Here is a 21,186-nt window from a genome sequence, read left to right as displayed (position 1 = left end):
AAATAATTTTGTATCGACTTGCCTCTTCACCGTTGTTCAGGAATAGAAGTATTCTGTATTAGACAGGGTATTAAAACACTGAGAAATAATCTGAAGCCAAGAAACAGTGAGAAACACACCTCCCACAAAATACGAGGATTGTTTTCGCAATGGGCCATCTTTGAACAACAACAAAATTCTTCCTTCCGTCTCTTCCTGCTGAATTATCTCGTGCATGTCACACTTCTGTTTCTCAACTGCTCAAAGGTTCTGTCTTCAAAGGGCATTCATTATTATCAAGAATTCATTCTTAGTCATCTCCTACTCGTACGTGAAGCGATAACCATTATCATCATAGTCACCGCTGTCATGGCGGAGTGCGATAAAGCTTAGCACTGTAGGTGATCCGTGTTGACGATGACTTAAGCCTTTTACGAGGTCAACTTATTCAGATACTACATGACGGAACTCGTAGGAACGTCTCGCCGTGAACGCGTCATACCCACGAGGCTTGGAAGCCGGCCGGCATGAAACATGTTCGAGCATGTTCTTGCAGACATTCCAATGGGGCTTACATCATGCTTATACTTGCTGCCGGTACGAAACATGTGACAAATACTTCAGTTTTCGATTACATATACATCCAAAGTATCCAAAATCAAGAAAGATTGCTGTATCAGCATTAAAATGGCCACACATTCAATAACTGTTACTGAATAATTTTTTGTGAAGTTTTATTTTCGTGCGATACGAAAACGGTGCCAAGCAAATTAACCAAAAATTATTTAAAAAGAAACTACGAACGGTAACACAAGATGTTTAAAGCCACATTATTAAATTTGGTCACTCGGGCGAAAACAAATCATGAGCAATATTAACACAGTCCAAAATTCAATAAAAAAATACCACCATGCACTGATTAAACTCACGTCTCGTCCAATTTGCCCCATGCTTTCCGGTGTACTAGTCGCTGCAGCCGCTGTGACGCTGGCAGCAGCTCCGCCTACAGTGGGCTCTGCGACGGGAATCTTGACGTCCTAACGAAACGTCCTCACAGCAATAGCAATCTCCACAACACCCGCAACAACTGAGTGCCCGTAATATGCAAGTTATACCGTTAGTATTATTATAAATTATATTATAATAACTGTTCATCACACAAAAATAACTTAGATATTTTTATTTGCGCCCGTCTTTAACTGGCACTGCACAACAACTCGTTGTTGGTCTGGCAACGGTAACAATCACCAATACACATCGTCCCTTGCAACACGATGGAGCTTTCACTTCACATCTACTCCGTACCGTTCCCAAAACCACACTGACAAAAACTACACAGAACAAAGGAAAAAGAGCAAAGAGACAACGCTGGCGATCATCTGTTTGAGGTCGAGTGTAGGGAGGGGAGTTTCTCGGCTTCTGATTGGCTCCTGAGGCAACCATAGAGCTGGTTGCATCAGCTGATCCTCTGGTAGAGGGGAAGCTTGACTCTGGCTAGCAACACGATAAAATTACAGCTTCATATCACCAAGTAAACGGCGACCTATGGGGGGCAGACTCTACTAAAATATTAATTAAACAATGCACACACGCACGCACTCCGGAAGCTGAACTCGGAAGTCGCAATATTCGAAGCTGGCGACTCGCGTAATTAAATCATGGTTCCGATCAGTAATACATTTACTTTATATTAATATGAGGTTTATAATAGCCATGCACGGTTTTGCACAAATAGTCTTTTCCCCATTAGCCATCAAATATGTGTTACGGTGCGAGTTTCTCGTTTTCCTAGTTCTAGAATTGTGTATTCAACAGCACGCAGAGGGCAAACAATGCAACTCACTTTGTTGTCATACTGTATCAAGTCTGTAAAACCAGTTACAATTTTTGTTTACCGACACAAATAAAACTTGTTTTAACCTTCTTGAAACGTTTTAAATTCTAGTCAAAATTTTACAATTTATTAAAAAGTCATGTCGCAGACTAAGTTCTCGGATTTAATTTCATAGTCAATGTTTGTTTTTTTTTGACTAGTTCTATACAAGACCGTACCATAACTCTGACTGCTAGACGCTGACTTCTTACACGAGAGACGCGGGTTCAACCCCCCGATATCCTCGTGCAGGACAAAGCGGCAATGAGGCTCTGGTATCTACCTAAACGTCGGCACGGCATTACGAGCCACAAGGCCAACATCGAGTTCGGGTTCGCGTTACCGCAAGACTCATAGATCGACTTTACTGATGACGACCTAGCATCAGGCGATCTTGTCATTTTTAAGATTCCGCCAAACTGTTCGTGCTCGGTCTCGTGTTCGTCAGTAAGTGTGAACGGTTTCGCGAGCACGATTAACTGGAACCACGTGACAGAGCAGTTCGATACAGCGGTCAAAATTCATCCGAGTCTCTCCGGCATAAACATTTTTCTGATTTAGAATTAAACTCTCTCGTGGAACCATGGAAAGTTAGTCTCGGTGGTCGATCCGAGACCTTCTGAAAGAGAAACGGGTGTGAGTCACCAAGCACGGAAGAAAAACAAATCATTCATCACGTAGTATCTTGGCCTCGATATGATAAGAAATTATCCTTTCATAAAGTGCATTGTGATTGATTGACAGGCTAGAGGATTATACTGCATGGGAAAAAGTTAACTGTCTATCGCTTTCAGAACTTTTTCTGTAGCCAATTACTTTACTTCACGTGCAATTGTGATAGCAGGCAGCAATAACAATTGTTTCAAGAAAGACAAGAATATTTTATCATTCTCCGCTAATTCCGCTCTCAATTAAAAAAAAACTGACTCAAAATATCTACGAGCCTGAGCAACATCACAGTAGATGGTAAAGGAAGGAGCATGACCCCGTACCACGGCTGGTAGGCTATCAACGTCCACGGAAGATCAGAGGTTCAGGGCTCGAAGGCAATTATCATGAGGTTCTGTCTTTTCATCAATTAAATTAGTAATTGAATTAAGAGTTTATAACATACACCTGATGACGGCTCTATGAAAGCCGAAACATGTCGAAAATGTTCCATATGTAAATCGAGTACTCGATGCGGAACAAAGGATAATATTTTAGCCATCTAATTATCTTATATTACTTTATTGTGATTGACGGACAATTTTAATATATTTTAATACTATTTTTAAATAAAATCACAATATGACGCACCTACAATATCTTATAAATATCTTAACTGACTAGTCCCACGAAAATATTTTTTACAAAATTCACAACCATCTTCTCATCAGCCTTCCTGATTGACAACAGCCAACGAAGTCTAGACTCAAAGACATGTACAGGACACAAAAGAGATCTCTAAACCCTGTTAACACTTATCATTGACTGCAGATGGCATATTTGATGCACAACCCAAGCCAGAGAAATCTCCCCTGATCTGCGAAGTAATACTTCACAGCAGTGCCGTTACGTCGACAATATTATTTAAATATTATTATTTATTTGTAGTGTTCTGTCTGAGGACAGGTCCATATAAACAGGATCCTTCCATCCTTTTCTCGGACTGGGACCTGTTCATATACGTTCTTGGCAGATGATCCAGAAGTGGTTTGCTATTGCCTTCTTCTGTGTGTGAGTGGAGTAATTGTTGGGATGCCACGGAGAAACCGGGGAAGCTCCCGGAGGAAAACTCCGTGTTGCCTAGACCACGGCCTTGCCCAACACAAGTTATAAATCTGGGCACCGCCGGGAATCGAACCCGAGAGCCCAGGATTACAAGGCCAGCGTTCTAACCGCTAGACTATTTATTTATTTAGTGTTCTGTCTGACGACAGGTCCATATGAACAGGATCCTTCCATCCTTTTCTCGGACTGGGACCTGTTCATATACGTTCTTGGCAGATGATCCAGAAGTGGTTTGCCATTGCCTTCTTCTGTGTGTGAATGGAGTAATTGTTGGGATGCCACGCAGAACCCGGGGAAGCCCCGGAGGAAAACTCCGTGTTGCCTAGACCACGGCCTTGCCCAACACAAGTTATAAATTCGGGCACCGCCGGGAATCGAACCCGAGATCCCTGGATTACAAGGCCAGCGTTCTAACCGCTAGACCACCGTGGCCATACGTCGACAATAGACAAAAATAATGACTATTGAAGCATCTGCACTATTAGGTAATATTAACAGCACCGTAGCAAACCTTTAAGAAGACCATTACATTTAATGCCGTTCCATTCATTTCTTCGTACCCTGAGGATCACAGAATTCTTTGTTTTCCTTTCATTATTATCAAAATGGGAACATGAAACTTAGTTTATTGTAGCAAGACATCTTGTTTAGAAATATGTTCTATTTTTATAATTATATACAGTAACATAACAGCATCTAAACAGCAGTGGCTCTACATTACGTTGGCTACCCAAATTCAAAGAAAACCTATCCGTAATTTATTCCCTTCAAGACGTTTCCCAGAATAAATAAGTACCTTTCAACATTAAATACACAGAACCCGAGGTTAGGGAACCCTTAATAAGTACATGGAGAACTTTATCTCATACTAACCACAGCTTATGTTTCGTACGTACTAAGGGAAAAGACGATGGAATAAACGCTTCAGTACACATTATCTTCCGGTCATCTTGATTGTAGAGTAGCTACTTTGTTATGCACCGTAGTTCCTCTTCCACTCCACCCTACCAAAAACGATCCCACACAGTACGAACTTAAAATGAACGAGGTTAGGCAAATGGCTAGTATATAGATAAAGGTGATAATTAATACAGGATTTGAGACTTTCGCGGCGAGTACATTCAATAAAATCTTCTCTGCCAAACATCCGCGTTAACTGGTTATCGTAGTAAACCGACGTTTCGGGAACAAACTGTCCCCATCACACACAATATGAGAGAATGTTATTAGTTAGGTGTGTAATATAGGTTTCTGTAGTCAGCCATTAGATTTATAATATGACATTTAATAAGACATGTTACATGACGCTTTATGTCGTCAGCTAGGAAAAGGCACTTATGATTTTAGATAAGACATCACGTAGCTGAAAGGAAGGGAGGAGGACAAACGGGAAACTTAGTGACAATTATAAGGCCGATATCACGCAAGACCTCAGAAGGCAAAAACATTCATATGTTCTTCAATGACGCTCAATCACATATATGAATTCGGAAGGAGGAAGCAAGATACCGTGGCCTATTTTAAGGTATTATCTCGGTATTTGCCTGGAAGGCTGCAGGAAAACCTCATAAACCTTCCACAAGTAACCCGTCTGTGGACAGGGGTAAAAATCCCGCCAAACTAACAAACACTGACGCTTTATATAGTTAACGTAACAACGCTATCAGTAAATCACACTATACAGCGCTGGATAACAGAATGATTAATGATTAATTAAGTGGAAAGGATACACAAGGAAGAGTTAGTGACGTAAATTAAAGTATTAATCCTCGCATTTGTCTGGAAGGACTAAGCAAACCACAAGTCACCGGTCTCTGGGCTGAGATTTGAACTAGGGGCCTCCTACCTAAATACGTAACAGGACTGCCAACCACTTACTTAAAGAACAAACACAAGGACCCATTAATAGAGAAGGCAGGAAAAGGTAGCTACTTTAACGCAAATATCATTTACTCAAATAGCATGAACCATCTGAGCTTTGTAATCGAGACACGAAGTTTTTCTACGTGACATTAAGTTTCAGTTCCTACGTCAAAGAAAACATACGAGGTGCGATCGGAAAGTTTCTAGACTGCGCGTATAAAAACCCGTACACTTATCTCAGGTATTAAATTCATCCATCACCCTCGAAGTAGTTCCCCTGGGAGTGAACACAACGATCCCAGCGCCGCTGCCAAGCCTGGAAGCATCCCTGGAAATCTTTCTTTGTCAGCCTGTCAAGCACCATCTGCGATTCTGCCTGAATCTCTTCTATCGTCTCAAATCTCCTTCCCTTTAGCTGAATTTTCATCTTTGGGAAGAGGAAGAAGTCACACGGAGCTTAGGAAGGAAGTTGGGGTCGGTTCTTGCAAGATCTTTGAGCTCCTGACAAACGAGAAGTCGATTCTGCTTCTGGTCCTCAGACAGGATGCGTCGCATGTGGAGTTCTTCCTTTAGAATCAGCTGACAGGTCCCATAGCCTATCCCAACAATGTCGCACAAGTCGTTGATGGTACGACGTCGATCTTCGTGAATGGCCTGCCGAATCTTCGTAACATTTTCGGGCGTTGTGCTCGAAGATGGTCGTCCAGAACGCTCGTCATCATCGACAGAGGTTCGGCCATTTTTAAAACGTGAATGCCACACAAAAGTTTGTGCACGACCCATTGCGGACTCCCCAAATGCTTGCTTTAGCATTTCATAGGTTTCCGTAGCCGTTTTGGCGAGTCTTTGGCAAAATTTGATGCACACGCCATTCCGAAATCGCAGGAGGGTCGGTGATGTAATGCACTACCAAAACGCCCGTAACTAAGAAACAAATGCTAATTCGATGATGCCGGCTGGCACACTGATTCACTATGAATGTAGGCCGCACCCCCTAGCGGCAGAAGCTCGTACTACATCCGGTTCGCCCTCTATTAACACAGTCTTGAAACTTTCCGATCGCACCTCGTATGCTTCAAAATATCAAATAGCTCACACCTCAGAAGTTCACATGGACACTATTGATGATGTGAGATTATAAAATACGTAGGTACCTTGCTCTCTAACAGCACAACGTCCAAACCAAGTTTAATGGAAATCTATTCGGGCAAACTTTATTAGGGGGACACACACACACACAGCCAAGGACATTGGCCTAATAATGCCATAAATTTAAGTAAAGTAGCCTAAAGCTTATCTCATTCAGGTAGTCATTGAACCATACTACCCTGTTTCCGTATAAGGCAATGAATAGATTGAAAATTAATCTATCTCTGGCCGCACACAGACTCGTCTGTGGCTGTGCAGATCTAAAGAGAGAGAGATATATGACGCAACAAAAGACGGCAATGCAATATGAGATGCAGTTCAGTCAAACTCAATTTCACCTATGCATTTCCGCATCACACATGCTTAAAATAGGTCACAACAGTTTTAGTCCTCTCGCCAAACGGATCCGGGTTCAAGGCACTGCACAGCAAACTGACAGAAGTTGGCAGCAGTGGAATGAGTGTTATCGGGATCTCTAATTTTCTCGATTTCTTTCCAGGATTTATTCATCACTGACAGGAACAAGACTTCCTTTTGTGAATACCGCCATGTCATTTACATGGCTGGGATAACACCGCTTTGGTGGAACCCAATATCATGTCGTCCGATCTTTTAACGGATCTGAAAATGGACCTAGCGAAATTCGCGTGTTGATTAATTGCTCGTTAGTCCTTACACAATGTGTTCAATAATTTTCACTGGATTTTTTTTTATTTTCCCTCCTTTCTTTTATTTTTCATTAACTGTTCAGGAATGAAACGTGTATATTTCCCACTACTGCCGATATAATTTCCGTCTATACTACCAGAAAGCTGTAGCGGCCATTTCGAAAAGAATGATACAATCGACAGTGACACTTATGCATTTTAATATCGTCCATCTTAAAAATTACAACTACAAGTCATTTTCCTTTTGAATCCCTAACCACACCAAACCAGGAAAATGTGCTTTAAACATTAGTTCTATTTAAAACTTTACATACAATTACGGGTTTTAAGTTTTCACGAAGATCAGTACCACGCAGTAAATGTTATCAGATCGTGTAGTACATAATGACAAGCGTACGCATCTCTGCAGGAATCAGGAACAAAGAAACGCACTCACGCATGTTGGCCTCGAGAGGGGAAGGGAAATTTGACGTGAGTGATGTGCCTATCCTCTCTCTATCCCCCCCCCCCACGTACCTACCCACTCATAATATCGCTCTTCTGACAATTCCAGCACAACCATTTCATCTTATTTATACCCTCTGTAGTTGGACCAGAGATTCTACCAACAGCTGAACGCGATTATACGAACACACTGTAACGAAATACAATTCTGTACAGGCACCAAGCTTATTTATGTGTGCCATTATTTCAATTTCGGAGAGTTAACAAGGTAGTTGCCCTCAGACCTCGTTCACCATAGCCCCAGAGGGCTGAAAACCAGTCCGCACTTCCACTGCACACGGCTTTCGAAGAAACTGAAAGATGTTCAGGAAACCCTAAAAAGCTCAGTGGTAACGTTACGTACCACATACTTTTAAGATTTAGCACCTCTGAATTCTGTCTGCAGAGCGTCTTCGTATGTTTCTCAATGTAAACAGCCATTAATCACTTAAACAGTGTAGCCAGTTGATGTTTGTAATGCTGAAATGTATCGTTTTCAGACTATCCAGATCACGGCTAGAATAAAAGAATATCTTTGCGATTCGAATAGGAAGTAACCATCACAGACAAATCTAAATTATCTGTATGAGGACAGAGATGGTCCTCGAAACGTCGGCGATTAATCAACGTCTAACACGGCTGATAGTCCGAGAAGATTTTATTAAGGAAATACGAGGCGCGTCCCAAAAGTAAGTTTCCCACTCGTCCCACAGCTAGCAGACCTTATATTGCGCGAAGCGACTGTGCGTACGTGATAGAGCAATGACGTAGCATGGCGCATGCACTAACGGTACTTCCCGCGTTCTCACAGTAGCATCGTTGCAGCTGTTGAAGATGGAGGTTCTTATTCCAGCTCCCGCCGACTGTGAAGTGCGGTCAGTGATAACGCTAGGCCGCACACGGCTCGACGGACAGCAAGTCTCCTGCAGGAGTTCAGCTGGCAGGTGTTTAATCATTCACCCTACAGCCCGGACCTCGCTCCCAGTGATTTCCATCTTTTCCTACACCTCAAGAAATTCCTGTCCGGTCAGCGTCAGCGTTTTGAGAATGACAGAGAGGCGGAGATGGTTGTCACACAGTGGTTCCAATCCCAGGCGGCAGACTTCTACGACACAGGTATTCAAAAGTTGGTCCCACGGTATGACAAATGTCTCAATTCCGGTGGCGAATATGTTGAAAAATAGCTGGACACTTGCTGTATCTGTTGCAATAAATATTTCCATGAAATTGTGTTTTGTTTCTGTAAACGGCCCCAGGGAAACTTACTTTAAGGACGCGCCTCGTACGTACCTAACTCAGAAGTCGAGTGGAAAAGTCGAATACAGCCTGACTCTACGATCATGTTCACTCTTGATATCACAGAAGTTCACACACAAGGAGAAATGTTTGTGTTGCACTTACACTTTAACTGATAAATTATACAAATACGAAATATTTTCTTGTTTTATTTCTTACTTGAGTCCTTCTTTTTCATATATCCATTTCTCTTTGTGCCTTTCTTCGCCGGTTTCATTTCTTAATTCATCATTTCCTTTTCTCGTTCCATCATTGCTTTCTTCCTTTGTTTGTCTTCGCCGTTAACTGAAAACTGTACAAAACAATCCATCAAGAAAAGCCAGAAATCATGAAATGACATCATCAGTCCCAAAGTAATGACTAATCGATTTCTCCCTATGTCTCGTGAGAAATTTCCACATACCGGTAACTAAAACGCGGCATTTATTAGACTTTATTAACATTTTTAACAGTCTCTACCATTAGCGTTACCGAAACGTGAGATATCTCTTTTCGTGATTCTTGAGTAAAGAAAATGTCAAAGAGATGATAAGAAAATACACTCTTCAGCACTTACGAACCAACAAGAACTTTTGTGCTCGTAAACAGTTAATGGAACTGAAGTCTGGCGATAAAACCAAACGCTCCTTTCAAGGCCGGAAGCTCTGTTTCGAATAACGCGCCCTTTTCAGTTGTAAACCAAATGTGCAGGCGACAAACCTACAAAAATCACATGTGTTACATGTCGAGTTCGATTTAAAATAAACAGGATTACACGCACACAGAAGACACGCTCTGGTGGAACTTGACAGCGTTTCTACGTCTATCACGTTAATTACAATACTGAAACAATATAAATAAAATAATTTGTGGGCAATATTTATTATCATGTCCGACTGTCAATAGCTGAATAAGGAGAGGAAATCCTAGTTATTTACAACGTTTCCTGTAATTTCATAAAATTTTATTAATTCTTCCATAACCGAACATTAAGTCGTCATGCGGTCAGCTTTGCTACATCATGAACAGAAATGTCTTCTCAAATCAGACGAAACACTTCAATTTCCAGCTTACACCACACATGATCGAAATGAGATAAAGGAAGCCGGATGGACTTCTTCCCGTCTGACCAGTTCTATACGAAGGTGAGGCAGACAGTGACGTAAGATGGAGCTGAGCTGAGTTGACCCAAGCCACAGCTCCGTCATTATCCCACCCAAGAAACATGTTGCCTTAAAAACAAGCACCAGTCAGTCCCACAAAACGCGAAGCAGCTCATAACGAGACGAGACTGCACAAACCATTCTCAGAGACACAGAAATAACTGACTGGAAACAGAGAAGTTCAAGATGGAAGGAAGAGAGAATATAAGTAAACGAGGAAGGAGCATAAGAAAGATACTGGGATACTTGGACGACCCGTTCTTCAAGTGCCTGAGCACTGCGGGTCCCAACTCTTCGTTGGTTCGATCTATAGACAATCGGTAGGACTCCTTGGATGAGGGATCGGCCCGTCGCAAGGCCTCTACCTGTACACAGGACAGCACAACACAGAAAATGGTAGAGGACAGACATTCATGGCTTGAGTGGGATTCGAACCCACGGTCCCAGTGACCAAGCGACACAAGACCCACGCCTCAGACCGCGACCCCTATAAGAAAGATGGCAACGAAGAAACAAATAAACAGAGAGATAAGTAGAAGGAATAGAATGGAAATAGAGGAAACGAACAAGGAAGAAATATAAGACAACAAAATAAAAATAATAAATCAAAAAGATAAGGATTACAAAAAAAACAGATAATTATTGATGGAGTCTTGTGTTATTCAACGAAGCGTTGAATTAAGAAGGGAATGATCATGAACTTTGAGCTTTCCAAGAAGTTGGAGCGAAGGTTAGCTTCCAGCTTATAGGCCATTAATTTAAGTTGTGAAAGTTGAACGGGAAGGAGACGCGCTCCACTTCTGGGTGTAGTACGGACCACACAGGAATACAAGCACCCGTTGTCGGTCGAGGCAACGCTCCTACCGCGACCGGTGTGGTAGGTCCCACTATTGATTTCCTCCGGGACATCTGTACCACGTACTGCCAAGGGTAGGTAGGAATGGTGAGGGACGCAATGAATTCCGAAAAAAAAACACGAAAATTAATGTAAGATTTGAGGTTTTCACAGCGGTGAGAATGAAGATTTCTGTCTTCTGGGTTTAACATCGACCAGACTACACAGCGCCACAACCCAGAAGACAGAAATATTCATACTCATCGCCCTGATGACGGAGGCAGTATGACCTCTGGAACGTTGGTTAACATCGACCAGACTACACAGCGCAACAACCCAGAAGACAGAAATCTTCATACTCATCGCCCTGATGACGGAGGCAGTATGACCTCTGAAACGTTGGTTAATATCGACCATACTACACAGCGCCACAACCCAGAAGACAGAAATCTTCATACTCATCGCCCTGATGACGGAGGCAGTATGACCTCTGGAACGTTGGTTAACATCGACCAGACTACACAGCGCAACAACCCAGAAGACAGAAATCTTCATACTCATCGCCCTGATGACGGAGGCAGTATGACCTCTGAAACGTTGGTTAATATCGACCATACTACACAGCGCAACAACTCAGAAGACAGAAATCTTCATACTCTGATGACGGAGGCAGTATGACCTCTGAAACGTTGGTAAACATCGACCAGACTACACGGCGCCACAACCCAGAAGACAGAAATCTTCACGAAAATTAATGTTTTTTAACTGTGTTTTTATCCACTTTTACCAACTTAGAAGTCTTCGCCTCTTCCGGAGAGTTTATCTTCCAGGTTTCTCACATCTTTACGACAGTTGGTACTACTACTTTAACTGGTGGACGACAGTCGCAAGGCTTCTATCAACACACGAAAGCATCACAAAGAAAGACGCGGACACATATCCACACGTAGAGTGGTATTCGAACCCACGATCCCAGTAATGGAGCATCTACTGCCAATTGGCCAAATTCTTATCTTCTAATTTTTATTCTCAATACACGAGACGAGCCAGTGTTTTTAACTCTGAATGCGGTACACGCAGAATCACGCGACTTTAAAAAGGTCTACTGTGCCCATTGTTCTTCCGGATTCCGCATTCAAAATAATTTTGACATTTCATCTCCTCTACATCAGTTACAGCGTTCTTAAATCAACAAAAGAGGTCTAGTCGGTAGCCAGTGACTTTAATGAAAGACGTAACGTGATTCTCTAACATACGCGCAGGGGAGGAAACAATCATTTATCTTCCGATACAAGTTCAAAGAAAAGCGCCCTCTTCCTCCAAGTTCCAGAAACTGAGACGACGAGTTTCATACTGCGGTGCGACCAGGATAAAACCACGCAGTATCTTGCCATAAAAAACTGTGAGAATTCTCGTTTCACGACAGGCATTCCGTTTTACAACGAAGGCTATAAAGCCATAGGACGAATTTGCAACCGGTGAGAATGGGTCGCCAGACAATTGGTTAACGGCTTCCACTGGAGGGTGGCAGTTGGAAGGTTGTCAAATACTTGAATGCGGTATCGACATTTACATCTTCCAAACCACGACAGAATTAATCAGGCCTGCTCTCCTCTTCATAGTACTGGTGGCGTAAAACACCACCATCGCTTTCTAATGCGTAAAAGAGAGATGCAACGCAAACAGTTAATGGAAGAACAGATTACCTTTACTGTAATGTAGTACAATTTCTGCAGTCTGAGTTAAAATAGTAAAAACGCTCAGCTGTGTGCCCGGGAATCAACACCTACGTTAACAAACAATTATTTTGTAAATATAATAGAATGCAGTCATCACCAATAGATTTTTCAATGCATAGCCCGAAATTAAATCCTAGGTACACTGAGGTATAACAGTTTTTAATCGGTTTCCACTTTTAAACCGATCACAAAAACTCTCATTTAAAATGACCGTCAAACATCATCAAACAGGTGTACGTTTTTTAACATAAAAATGATATACGACGTTTCGGTGGTTTCTGTCTTCATCTTGAGGTAAAATAAAAAAGTAGTGGATGAAGTAAAACGGAAATTAGTCCCTGATATTTAACTAAGCACCACACCATGAAGATAAATGGGGAGGGGTTGAGGTATAACTCCATATATTCTTAACCTTGGCACAAGACGTGAGAAAAATGGTAATAAATTAACCTACTAGAGCGTCAGGCTCAGGCAATACTATTATTTATATTTATTTAGTGTTCTGCCTGACGACAGGTCCATATGAACAGGATCCTTCCATCCTTTTCTCGGACTGGGACCTGTTCATATACGTTCTTGGCAGATGATCCAGAAGTGGTTTGCCATTGCCTTCTTCTGTGTGTGAATGGAGTAATTGTTGGGATGCCACGGAGGAAAACTCCGTGTTGCCTAGACCACGGTCTTGCCCAACACAAGTTATAAATTCGGGCACCGCCGGGAATCGAACCCGAGACCCCAGGATTACAAGGCCAGCGTTCTAACCGCTAGACCACCGTGGCGTCCAGACACTACTACAGCAGGTCACATAAAGAGTGTGTGGGAGAAAGCGACAATTATATTCACTACACGGGAGATCACTTAATGTATTTAAGTACCCTTCTGAGTCCAATTAAACCATACAAGCCTAACAGACAGGCCAGGGCCCAGTAAAAGACAACTCAACGCAGCAAAGTCCACTCCATGAGGAAAGACTCTGATACTCTCTGGCCAGAAAACTACAGAGAATGAGGAAATCCACGAAAATCTTAGATAAGTATTCGGGAACGAAACTACGATTTTAACCGGGCGTCTCCAGAATCTGAAACAGGAACACTTGCCTCTGTACTTACATGAAAACTGGGACTCATGGTGACCTTGTGCTGTGGATTGTCTCATTGACGTTCTCGATTGCTAGCGCGTATGTACTCATTGAATGAACACTTGAACTACATTACGTTTATCAGGGTACACCGAAGGAAATATCGATTCCAGTTCGTCTATCTCTTTTTATCTTTAAGCTTATGGGAGGGGACATATGACAGAGTTGCAGAAACACTCACCTGCATTATAGGGTGCTGAGTGTTAGGTTGACTACTCAGCTACAAGGCCACGCATAACATGGTAATGACCAAAAAAAGAATCAACTAAACAATCCATTACAGGAGTGGAAAACTGTACTCCACTGGAGTACGCAGCCTACATGTTCGGAGGCAAATATCGCCTCCATGTTCAGGTCCAAGAATAGTTAAAAACCACTTACACGGCGTCCCAACTCATATTGTGGGTCTGCCAAAAGCCTCGTTGACTAAGTAATGTCGGAAAAGAATTAAACATTAATTCACTATTATCAATTTTCGCATGAACGAGAGTGTACAAAATTTGGAAAAGCTAAAATCAAAAAAGCAGCAATGTAAAAGGTTTGTGACGAGGTTCCAACGTGATATCAGTTTGGTTAATTTAAAACATTTATTTTATATTAACGTAGGGCTATGAAGTCAAATCAATAAATTATATACAATTAGACACAATGGTTTGAATTTAATTTCACTAATTACTGGTCTTCATATTACATTACATGCAGAAATATCGACACGAATTTTTCTCCTAGAACGTCTCTTACACATTTAAAAAAAAACTAAAATTTTAAAAACTTTCGAATGCAGATATGGAACATACTTGCCATTTCCAAATGAGGATAACTTTCTTCTTTAATCCTACGTAGTCTCGCTCAAGCTGACAGACGTTTCAGAGGTGTTTGCTGTCTCGATTATCATCGCCTTGATAACGGAAGAAACATCCACATCTGAAACGTCAGTAAACTTCTACCAAACTACTGGCCGCCGTGAGAATCAGAAATCTCACCACGAAGTTCGTCTTCATGCAGTGTCCTCCACTTTTATCTACATTATTCCCTCTCAGACTCGGGTAATGGTTATACAACAAACAATGTCCAGGGGCCCCCAAAATTGACCAACATCTCGATGACCTATTGAACCCGCAGTGAATCATGAAATATGTCTAAACAAACTTTACACATGGTTTCCTATCAATGCGGCGATAATCTTATCTGAGACCGGCGTTTATATATATTTCGAATGAGCGTGTGCTGGAGACATTTCGCTGAAGACACGAAACTGCTTTCCGGTCGTATTGGACGTACCATCTTCTCTAAAATCGGAATCCCTCACTTCTGAGCCTGGGAAATTAAAAATAATTATGCCACTCCAGCGCTTAAGTAAAGTCAAGAAACAAATACGCTACCAGAAAGAAAAAGTTACAATATTTAAAGACATTATAATTAAGAGAGACGCGTACAGACCATTAAGAGTTAACCCTCTTACTTCGTTCTGATTTTCGTGGTTCATTTTACACTGGAAACATTTAAAGATTATATCCTCTTTAATTTAAGCAAATTTCCTGTCTTGGACACGTTTCTTTATTATCTATGGCGTTGTTATATGTTAAAACACACGTAGAGGAATCAGACGATAAAAATGTGAAAGAGGTAAAGACTTTATTATAATATTAACAGGAAAATGTTTACATTCTATCGGTTCTAGATAAAATCTCGTTGACCTAAACGTTTCAATCCTGTCCTCGACTTTCAAGTACGCCTACCGCTGGACATAAAGAGAGTAATTAAGCATTCCTTTACATTATATAGTTCGAAATGTGCCATATACTTGCATCTAGTTTCCAAGATATTATAGGTTTGTGCCGTTTAGACAAAACCGTCTATAGTTTCCCTGCGAACGGCCTCAGGAAGACCCGTAGGCTTCCAACGAGCCATCAGTAGCCTCTAATTTAACAATATACAAAGAAAATCCAATTGAACTGACAGCTCATGAAGGATAAACGAACTTGCCCAGAACTCGGTAAGCTCTTTTCTTAAAACCATTAAGAGATTTTAGAAAGAATCGAAGGCAAAAATTGTGCAGGGTTTCAAATCCCAGTGAGTGTGGTTTCTGTAATTGGGAAACTATGCACGACAGATGAACGACGCCTCCAAGAAATATGCTGTTTCGGAAGTTGCCTCAGGGGTTGGTTCCTGCCGCTCTGCTCGAACCCGCGAGCTCACACACCGTGTCGCTCCGTTGGTTTAATAAATGCTGGGAAGATGTGTGATACAAAAATTATTTCCTATTTTCCCAGATTCGGGATCAAAAATCAGCACCAAAAAAACAGTTTTCATTCCTCAGTAAACCCCCCCCCCCCCCCCGGAACTCCCCACGACGACACAAGACCATTTCTTGTAGCGAGAATATTCAGGCCCAGGCCCGTTAAAGTGATTGCTTCTACCTTACTTTCTGTTCCCAAAGCACCGCCATCGTGTAATCTATCACCTCCCAATGCAGCATCTCCAATCAGAACAAATCAGAATCAATCATTCTCACATTTTGAAGCTCATTATCTTCAATCTGCCAGCATATTTGTCTTGCAGCAAAGGATTGCGTCAAACCCATATTTAAAATTATAAAAAAGATAAACAGATATCGGAATGTTGAGCAGTTTATCACATTCCGAATATTTGAAACTGTTCACATATTAGGAATCTAAGAGTGAAAAAAAGTAAATCTGTCCCGCCATACGCCATGTAGGCGCTTGGGGGGGAGAGTCGTACAGCTCCTACCCAGTATCATGTCCCCACGGGGAAGGGACTCCCGGTACCCACTGGACAGGTGGGTTCAAAAGATCAATGTTCTTGAACACCACCAAGTCACTAATGCACAAGACGGCGCCTTCTAAGCAACCAATCAAGACTTGCTTATTGTATAGACAGATATCATATTTTGCAATAATTAGTTGTATCATTGTTTTCTGTTTATTTAATGACAGTTTCTCAACTCCATAACCAATTAACAGAGTCGAATGGAAGGGTCACTTTCAATAATGTACTTCGGTGGATCTGAAGGAAGAGGTTGTAACCTCAATCAGGACTTTTGGTCATTAACTTCGTCAACAAAATAACTTGCGTTATAGAATCTTGTCAGGCGACCAGCAGCCTATATTTGAATTTTTTGTTCATAACTTATGCGTCCGGTTGCCCGCATTTAGTCGTTGCGAAAGCTTCAAGTCAAAATAACTTATGACTACGAAACTTATGACTACGTCTAGATCAATGGCTGATAACTTACAAAGTCACTACGAAGACATTTGAAAATCGGGTATTTTGAACTGCAATACACCTTTCAACTCATATCCCCCCCTCGTAAAAATGCGAGTGCCCCTCATATATACATATGTAATCGTCAGTATAATATATTCTAACTTTGGTTGAGGCAGAATCACTGAATAAACTATTAAAAATTCCGACATATCATTACGAAAGAAACCGATCGCAAATAATATTATGTATTATATTGTTAGTGCTCTCAACTTTTGGGGCGTTGAACTATGGAATGAAACAGAAATTAAATATCAAACTCAGGAACAGTCGACACAGTCATATTCCGAGACGAACGCAGGTTCAAAAGTTCAAACTCCCCATCCACTTCCTGTCTGCGACCTGACTTTTTTTTTCTGCCCCAAACCGATGCCCCGTCCAAGGCTACGACCCCTTGTATCATGAACCAGGTGAATGCTCTCGACAGCCATGTGACAGAAGATGAACCTGATCATTGCTGTCCAGAGAAGCCTCCATAGAATCAATCATTTGCTCCTAGCAAACGTTTTATCTTAAGCCTCTGCAACCACAAACAACCTTAGGTAAGTAATCTGTAATCTCACCGGCTGGACGCTGGAAGGCCAAGCTGAAAGTTTTGCCTTCACAGTCTGGAGTAAAAGAGGTCAGATGGGACACTGAAGTTCGATGCTAAGCTACGAGCCCACTTTGCAGTGACGTAAATGAAAGAATATTCTGGGCGCCAACGTTTACAATTCAAGTGTTCTTATATTGACGTGAAGTGGATGAATGTAACAAAGATTTTTTTAGGGTCGATACTCGTCTTCTTGGTTTTTAATGCCTGTGGACGTTAAGGTAATTACTGTCGTTTCAGAAACTACTGTCCCTTCTTCAGGGAGATTGAGGTGGTATGTTCCTCTGAAAAGCTGGTACCTACCTTCAAGTTTACATGGAGTTACAACCCAGAAGACAAAACGTCGACTTCTTCACCAAAGTAAGAACCTAAAACTTAACAAACAATTTCTGAAGTTAAATAATAGAATCTAATTACTTAGCGATTAGGTTAATTATCATCACCCCCAATGATTTATAATTTCATATAGCATGATGACCGCCACGGTGGTCTAGCGGTCAGAACACTAGCCTTGTAAGCCTGGGGTCCCGGGTTCAATTCCCGGCGGTGCCCGAATTTATAACTTGTGTTGGGCAAGGCCGTCGTCTAGGAATCACGGAGTTTTCCTCCGGGGGCTTCCCCGGTTTCTCCGTGGCATCCCAACAATTACTCCATTCACACACAGAAGAAGGCAATGGCAAACCACTTCTGGATCATCTGCCAAGAACGTATATGAACAGGTCCCAGTCCGAGAAAAGGATGGAAGGATCCTGTTCATATGGACCTGTCGCCAGACAGAACACTACAAATAAAAAAATAAAAAGCATGATAAGTGTACCCCTCTATCTAATCAAATGTAAAATCCAGCTAGTTTTATATTTAAAAAAGGTGCCCAATGCATGTGACTGGGTTAATTCCCAATAAATATCGTCTTCGACTTCCCAATACCCGGTAGTTTGTAGTGTAAAATCTGAACCACAGTTCAATCATAAATATCTTAGTGAACAGGAAAGGTTACTTATGGCCTCAGTTTTCAAACGTTGGGCACTCCTTACAAACCTCATAGCCACAGCTCCTCCCTTTAGCCAGTGTCATTATGCCTGAAAAGTACAACTCGCAAATGAAATATATCGTCCCACTCGTCAGCCAACGTTCTGATGCAGACTGGCCGACTGGATGAGTACGTGCCACAGGTAAATAATTCTGGTCTCTCAAAGCGACAGTCGACGTCTCTGCATTGACTGATAAATCGGCATATAATTATGGTCTGATGCCACCAAGGTTTTTAACAAAACAAGAAACAAACAAACAAAAATTGAAATGCACTCACTTCAGTTCAATGAACCACGGGAAATGAAGACAAAAGTGGAAGGAAGAATAGTCCCCATATGTTTCAACTTCCTGATAGACGCTGAACGATATTTACGACGTTTCAGGAAATAGGCACACTTAAAAATTGCAGGGTATGGCTAACCCTTTGCGATACCAAAGAAAAGAAATGTGTTTGTTTACGACTGAGAGATATTAACGCTGACAGGTGAGAATCTAACGAAATGCTAATTTTACTGATAACCAGAACAGATATTTCTAATGGGCTACCATATTTCATCTGACTATTATCGTAACGTGCATTTCTCCTCATTTCATTTCTACATTAACGTAACGTATCGCTGCTTACTAAGAATGTGATATTGAGAAAACTGTTACAACAGTCAGACGTCACTAATTCGAACTAATAGTAGACTTAAGCAGTGGAAAACCTAAATTACAGAACATAACTTTACGTAAATATTTTATAATCAGTTCATTTCAAGAAGCAAAGTGAATCTTCATAATCCAGCAGCAAATGTTAACTTAGCGTTAAGTCCAAAACATGTTAAGCACGACGTACATATCCAGAACAACTTCGAATACGATATTAAAAATACAATAAAATCTGGAAGAAAAACATCATTTGAAATCTGATAAACATCTGACTAAAAGTTGCATTTAAGAAATTATATTTAAGTTTATATAATTTTATACACCTGAAGATGGTTCTTTTATAACTGAAACATGTCGTGTAAAAAGTGATGTTCTAATGTAAATCGAACATTTCGATAGAGAACATCATTTAATATATTTTAAATATTTAAATGTTAATTATGGTAATATTTTAATACTTGATAGGAATTTTATTGTGATTAGACTGACAAGATTTAAACAAATATAAGAAAAAGAAAGTTTTATGAAAATAATTCAAAATAAAATTATACAAAAGAATTCAAATCTAACATAACAAGAATATAACACGATTTTAAGCAATACGTTTTAATATATTTAACGTTAATAAATACAAATTTAATCACATATAATCGGTCCTTCGCCTTCTTTATGACGTAAGACAAGAAAACCTTCGTAAGCGCATTTTACGAATACGTGATTCTTCTGAAAGTGTAAATAATAGAGGGCTACCTGTTGCAACAGCAGAAACATATGAAACAGTAGCAAAGCTCTCCACAACCATAAGCTGCTTTGTTTCAGATGAATTGTTTCACTCGAAGAGAAAACGCCAGTCGAGAGATCATACGTCATTTGTAACGCTTTCAACTGTTTCAATACATTCATTCTGCACGTACCTTTTCATGTTCAGGCTGTAAACTTAATGCTCTTAGCCACTGGAACTAGCATATCGACAATGACTCATCAGTAAGTAACAGAAATGGCCTGTTCCAGTAATTGGAAAAAGAAAGGAAAAAGAAGTTATATTACGTACTTCTGAACTAAGCACAGCGATCCCATCATGATTGCCTGCAATAATAGCGCACTGAAACCGCAAATCTACAGGAATGTTACATGAATAAACTATTTGTTATGATCTATGTTTGAATTATAATCTGCAGTAGTTTTTATTATGATTTGATGCAAACAAAATTTCTGGGACTCGATTTTTAAAAAAAAATATTTGGAAATATAAAATCTTTCTTCCTTCACAGCCATCTTCCTTAAGTCTTGTGTTTCGAAAAAGATTAACCTTCTTCAAAAAAGAAAATGAGAGGTTGTGCCTTAACGATCACATCAAAGATGGATGGATTATGATCTCCAAGGTGGTTACAATGTGGAAAAAAATATCAAAACAAAAACAACTTAAAATGTATTCAATGCAGATACGTCAATTCTACTAACGCCAGATTAAGCGGAATAGAACCAACCTAACCTAACCTAATCTAACCTAACCTAACCTAACCTAACATAACCTAACCTAACCTAACATAACCTAACATAACCTAACCTAACTTCAAATCTTACATAAATGAAAGTTTGAATTTTACCTTTTCCCACCGTGTTCGACTCTCGCCTGTTTTACTAATTCTGCTTTATACACGTGATGGAAGGAGACCAATACCCAGATG

The 21,186-nt window shown here is 40.8% G+C and overlaps 1 protein-coding gene across 2 annotated transcripts in view; it reads right to left on the bottom strand.

The window, feature by feature from the left end:
• Positions 1-21,186, bottom strand: part of Sesn (Sestrin) — a 268,523-nt gene that overhangs the window by 20,567 nt on the left and 226,770 nt on the right. The window contains exon 1 of one of the 2 annotated variants that reach the window (XM_087360950.1): positions 909-1,324. The exons of the other annotated variant lie outside the window; for it this stretch is intronic. Coding sequence (XP_087217076.1) covers positions 909-929 — 21 coding nt within the window. The 5' untranslated portion in view covers positions 930-1,324. Of the gene's footprint in view, positions 1-908; positions 1,325-21,186 lie in introns of those variants that run through there. 2 annotated transcript variants of the gene reach the window in all.

The sequence above is a fragment of the Zootermopsis nevadensis genome, unplaced genomic scaffold (assembly GCF_977971745.1).
Source record: "Zootermopsis nevadensis isolate Lab colony 2312 unplaced genomic scaffold, Znev_1.0 Znev_ptg000050l, whole genome shotgun sequence".
Lineage (NCBI taxonomy): Eukaryota > Metazoa > Arthropoda > Insecta > Blattodea > Termopsidae > Zootermopsis > Zootermopsis nevadensis.
The sequence above is the reverse complement of the archived record's forward strand: the minus strand, read 5'-3'. Positions and strand labels throughout refer to the sequence as shown.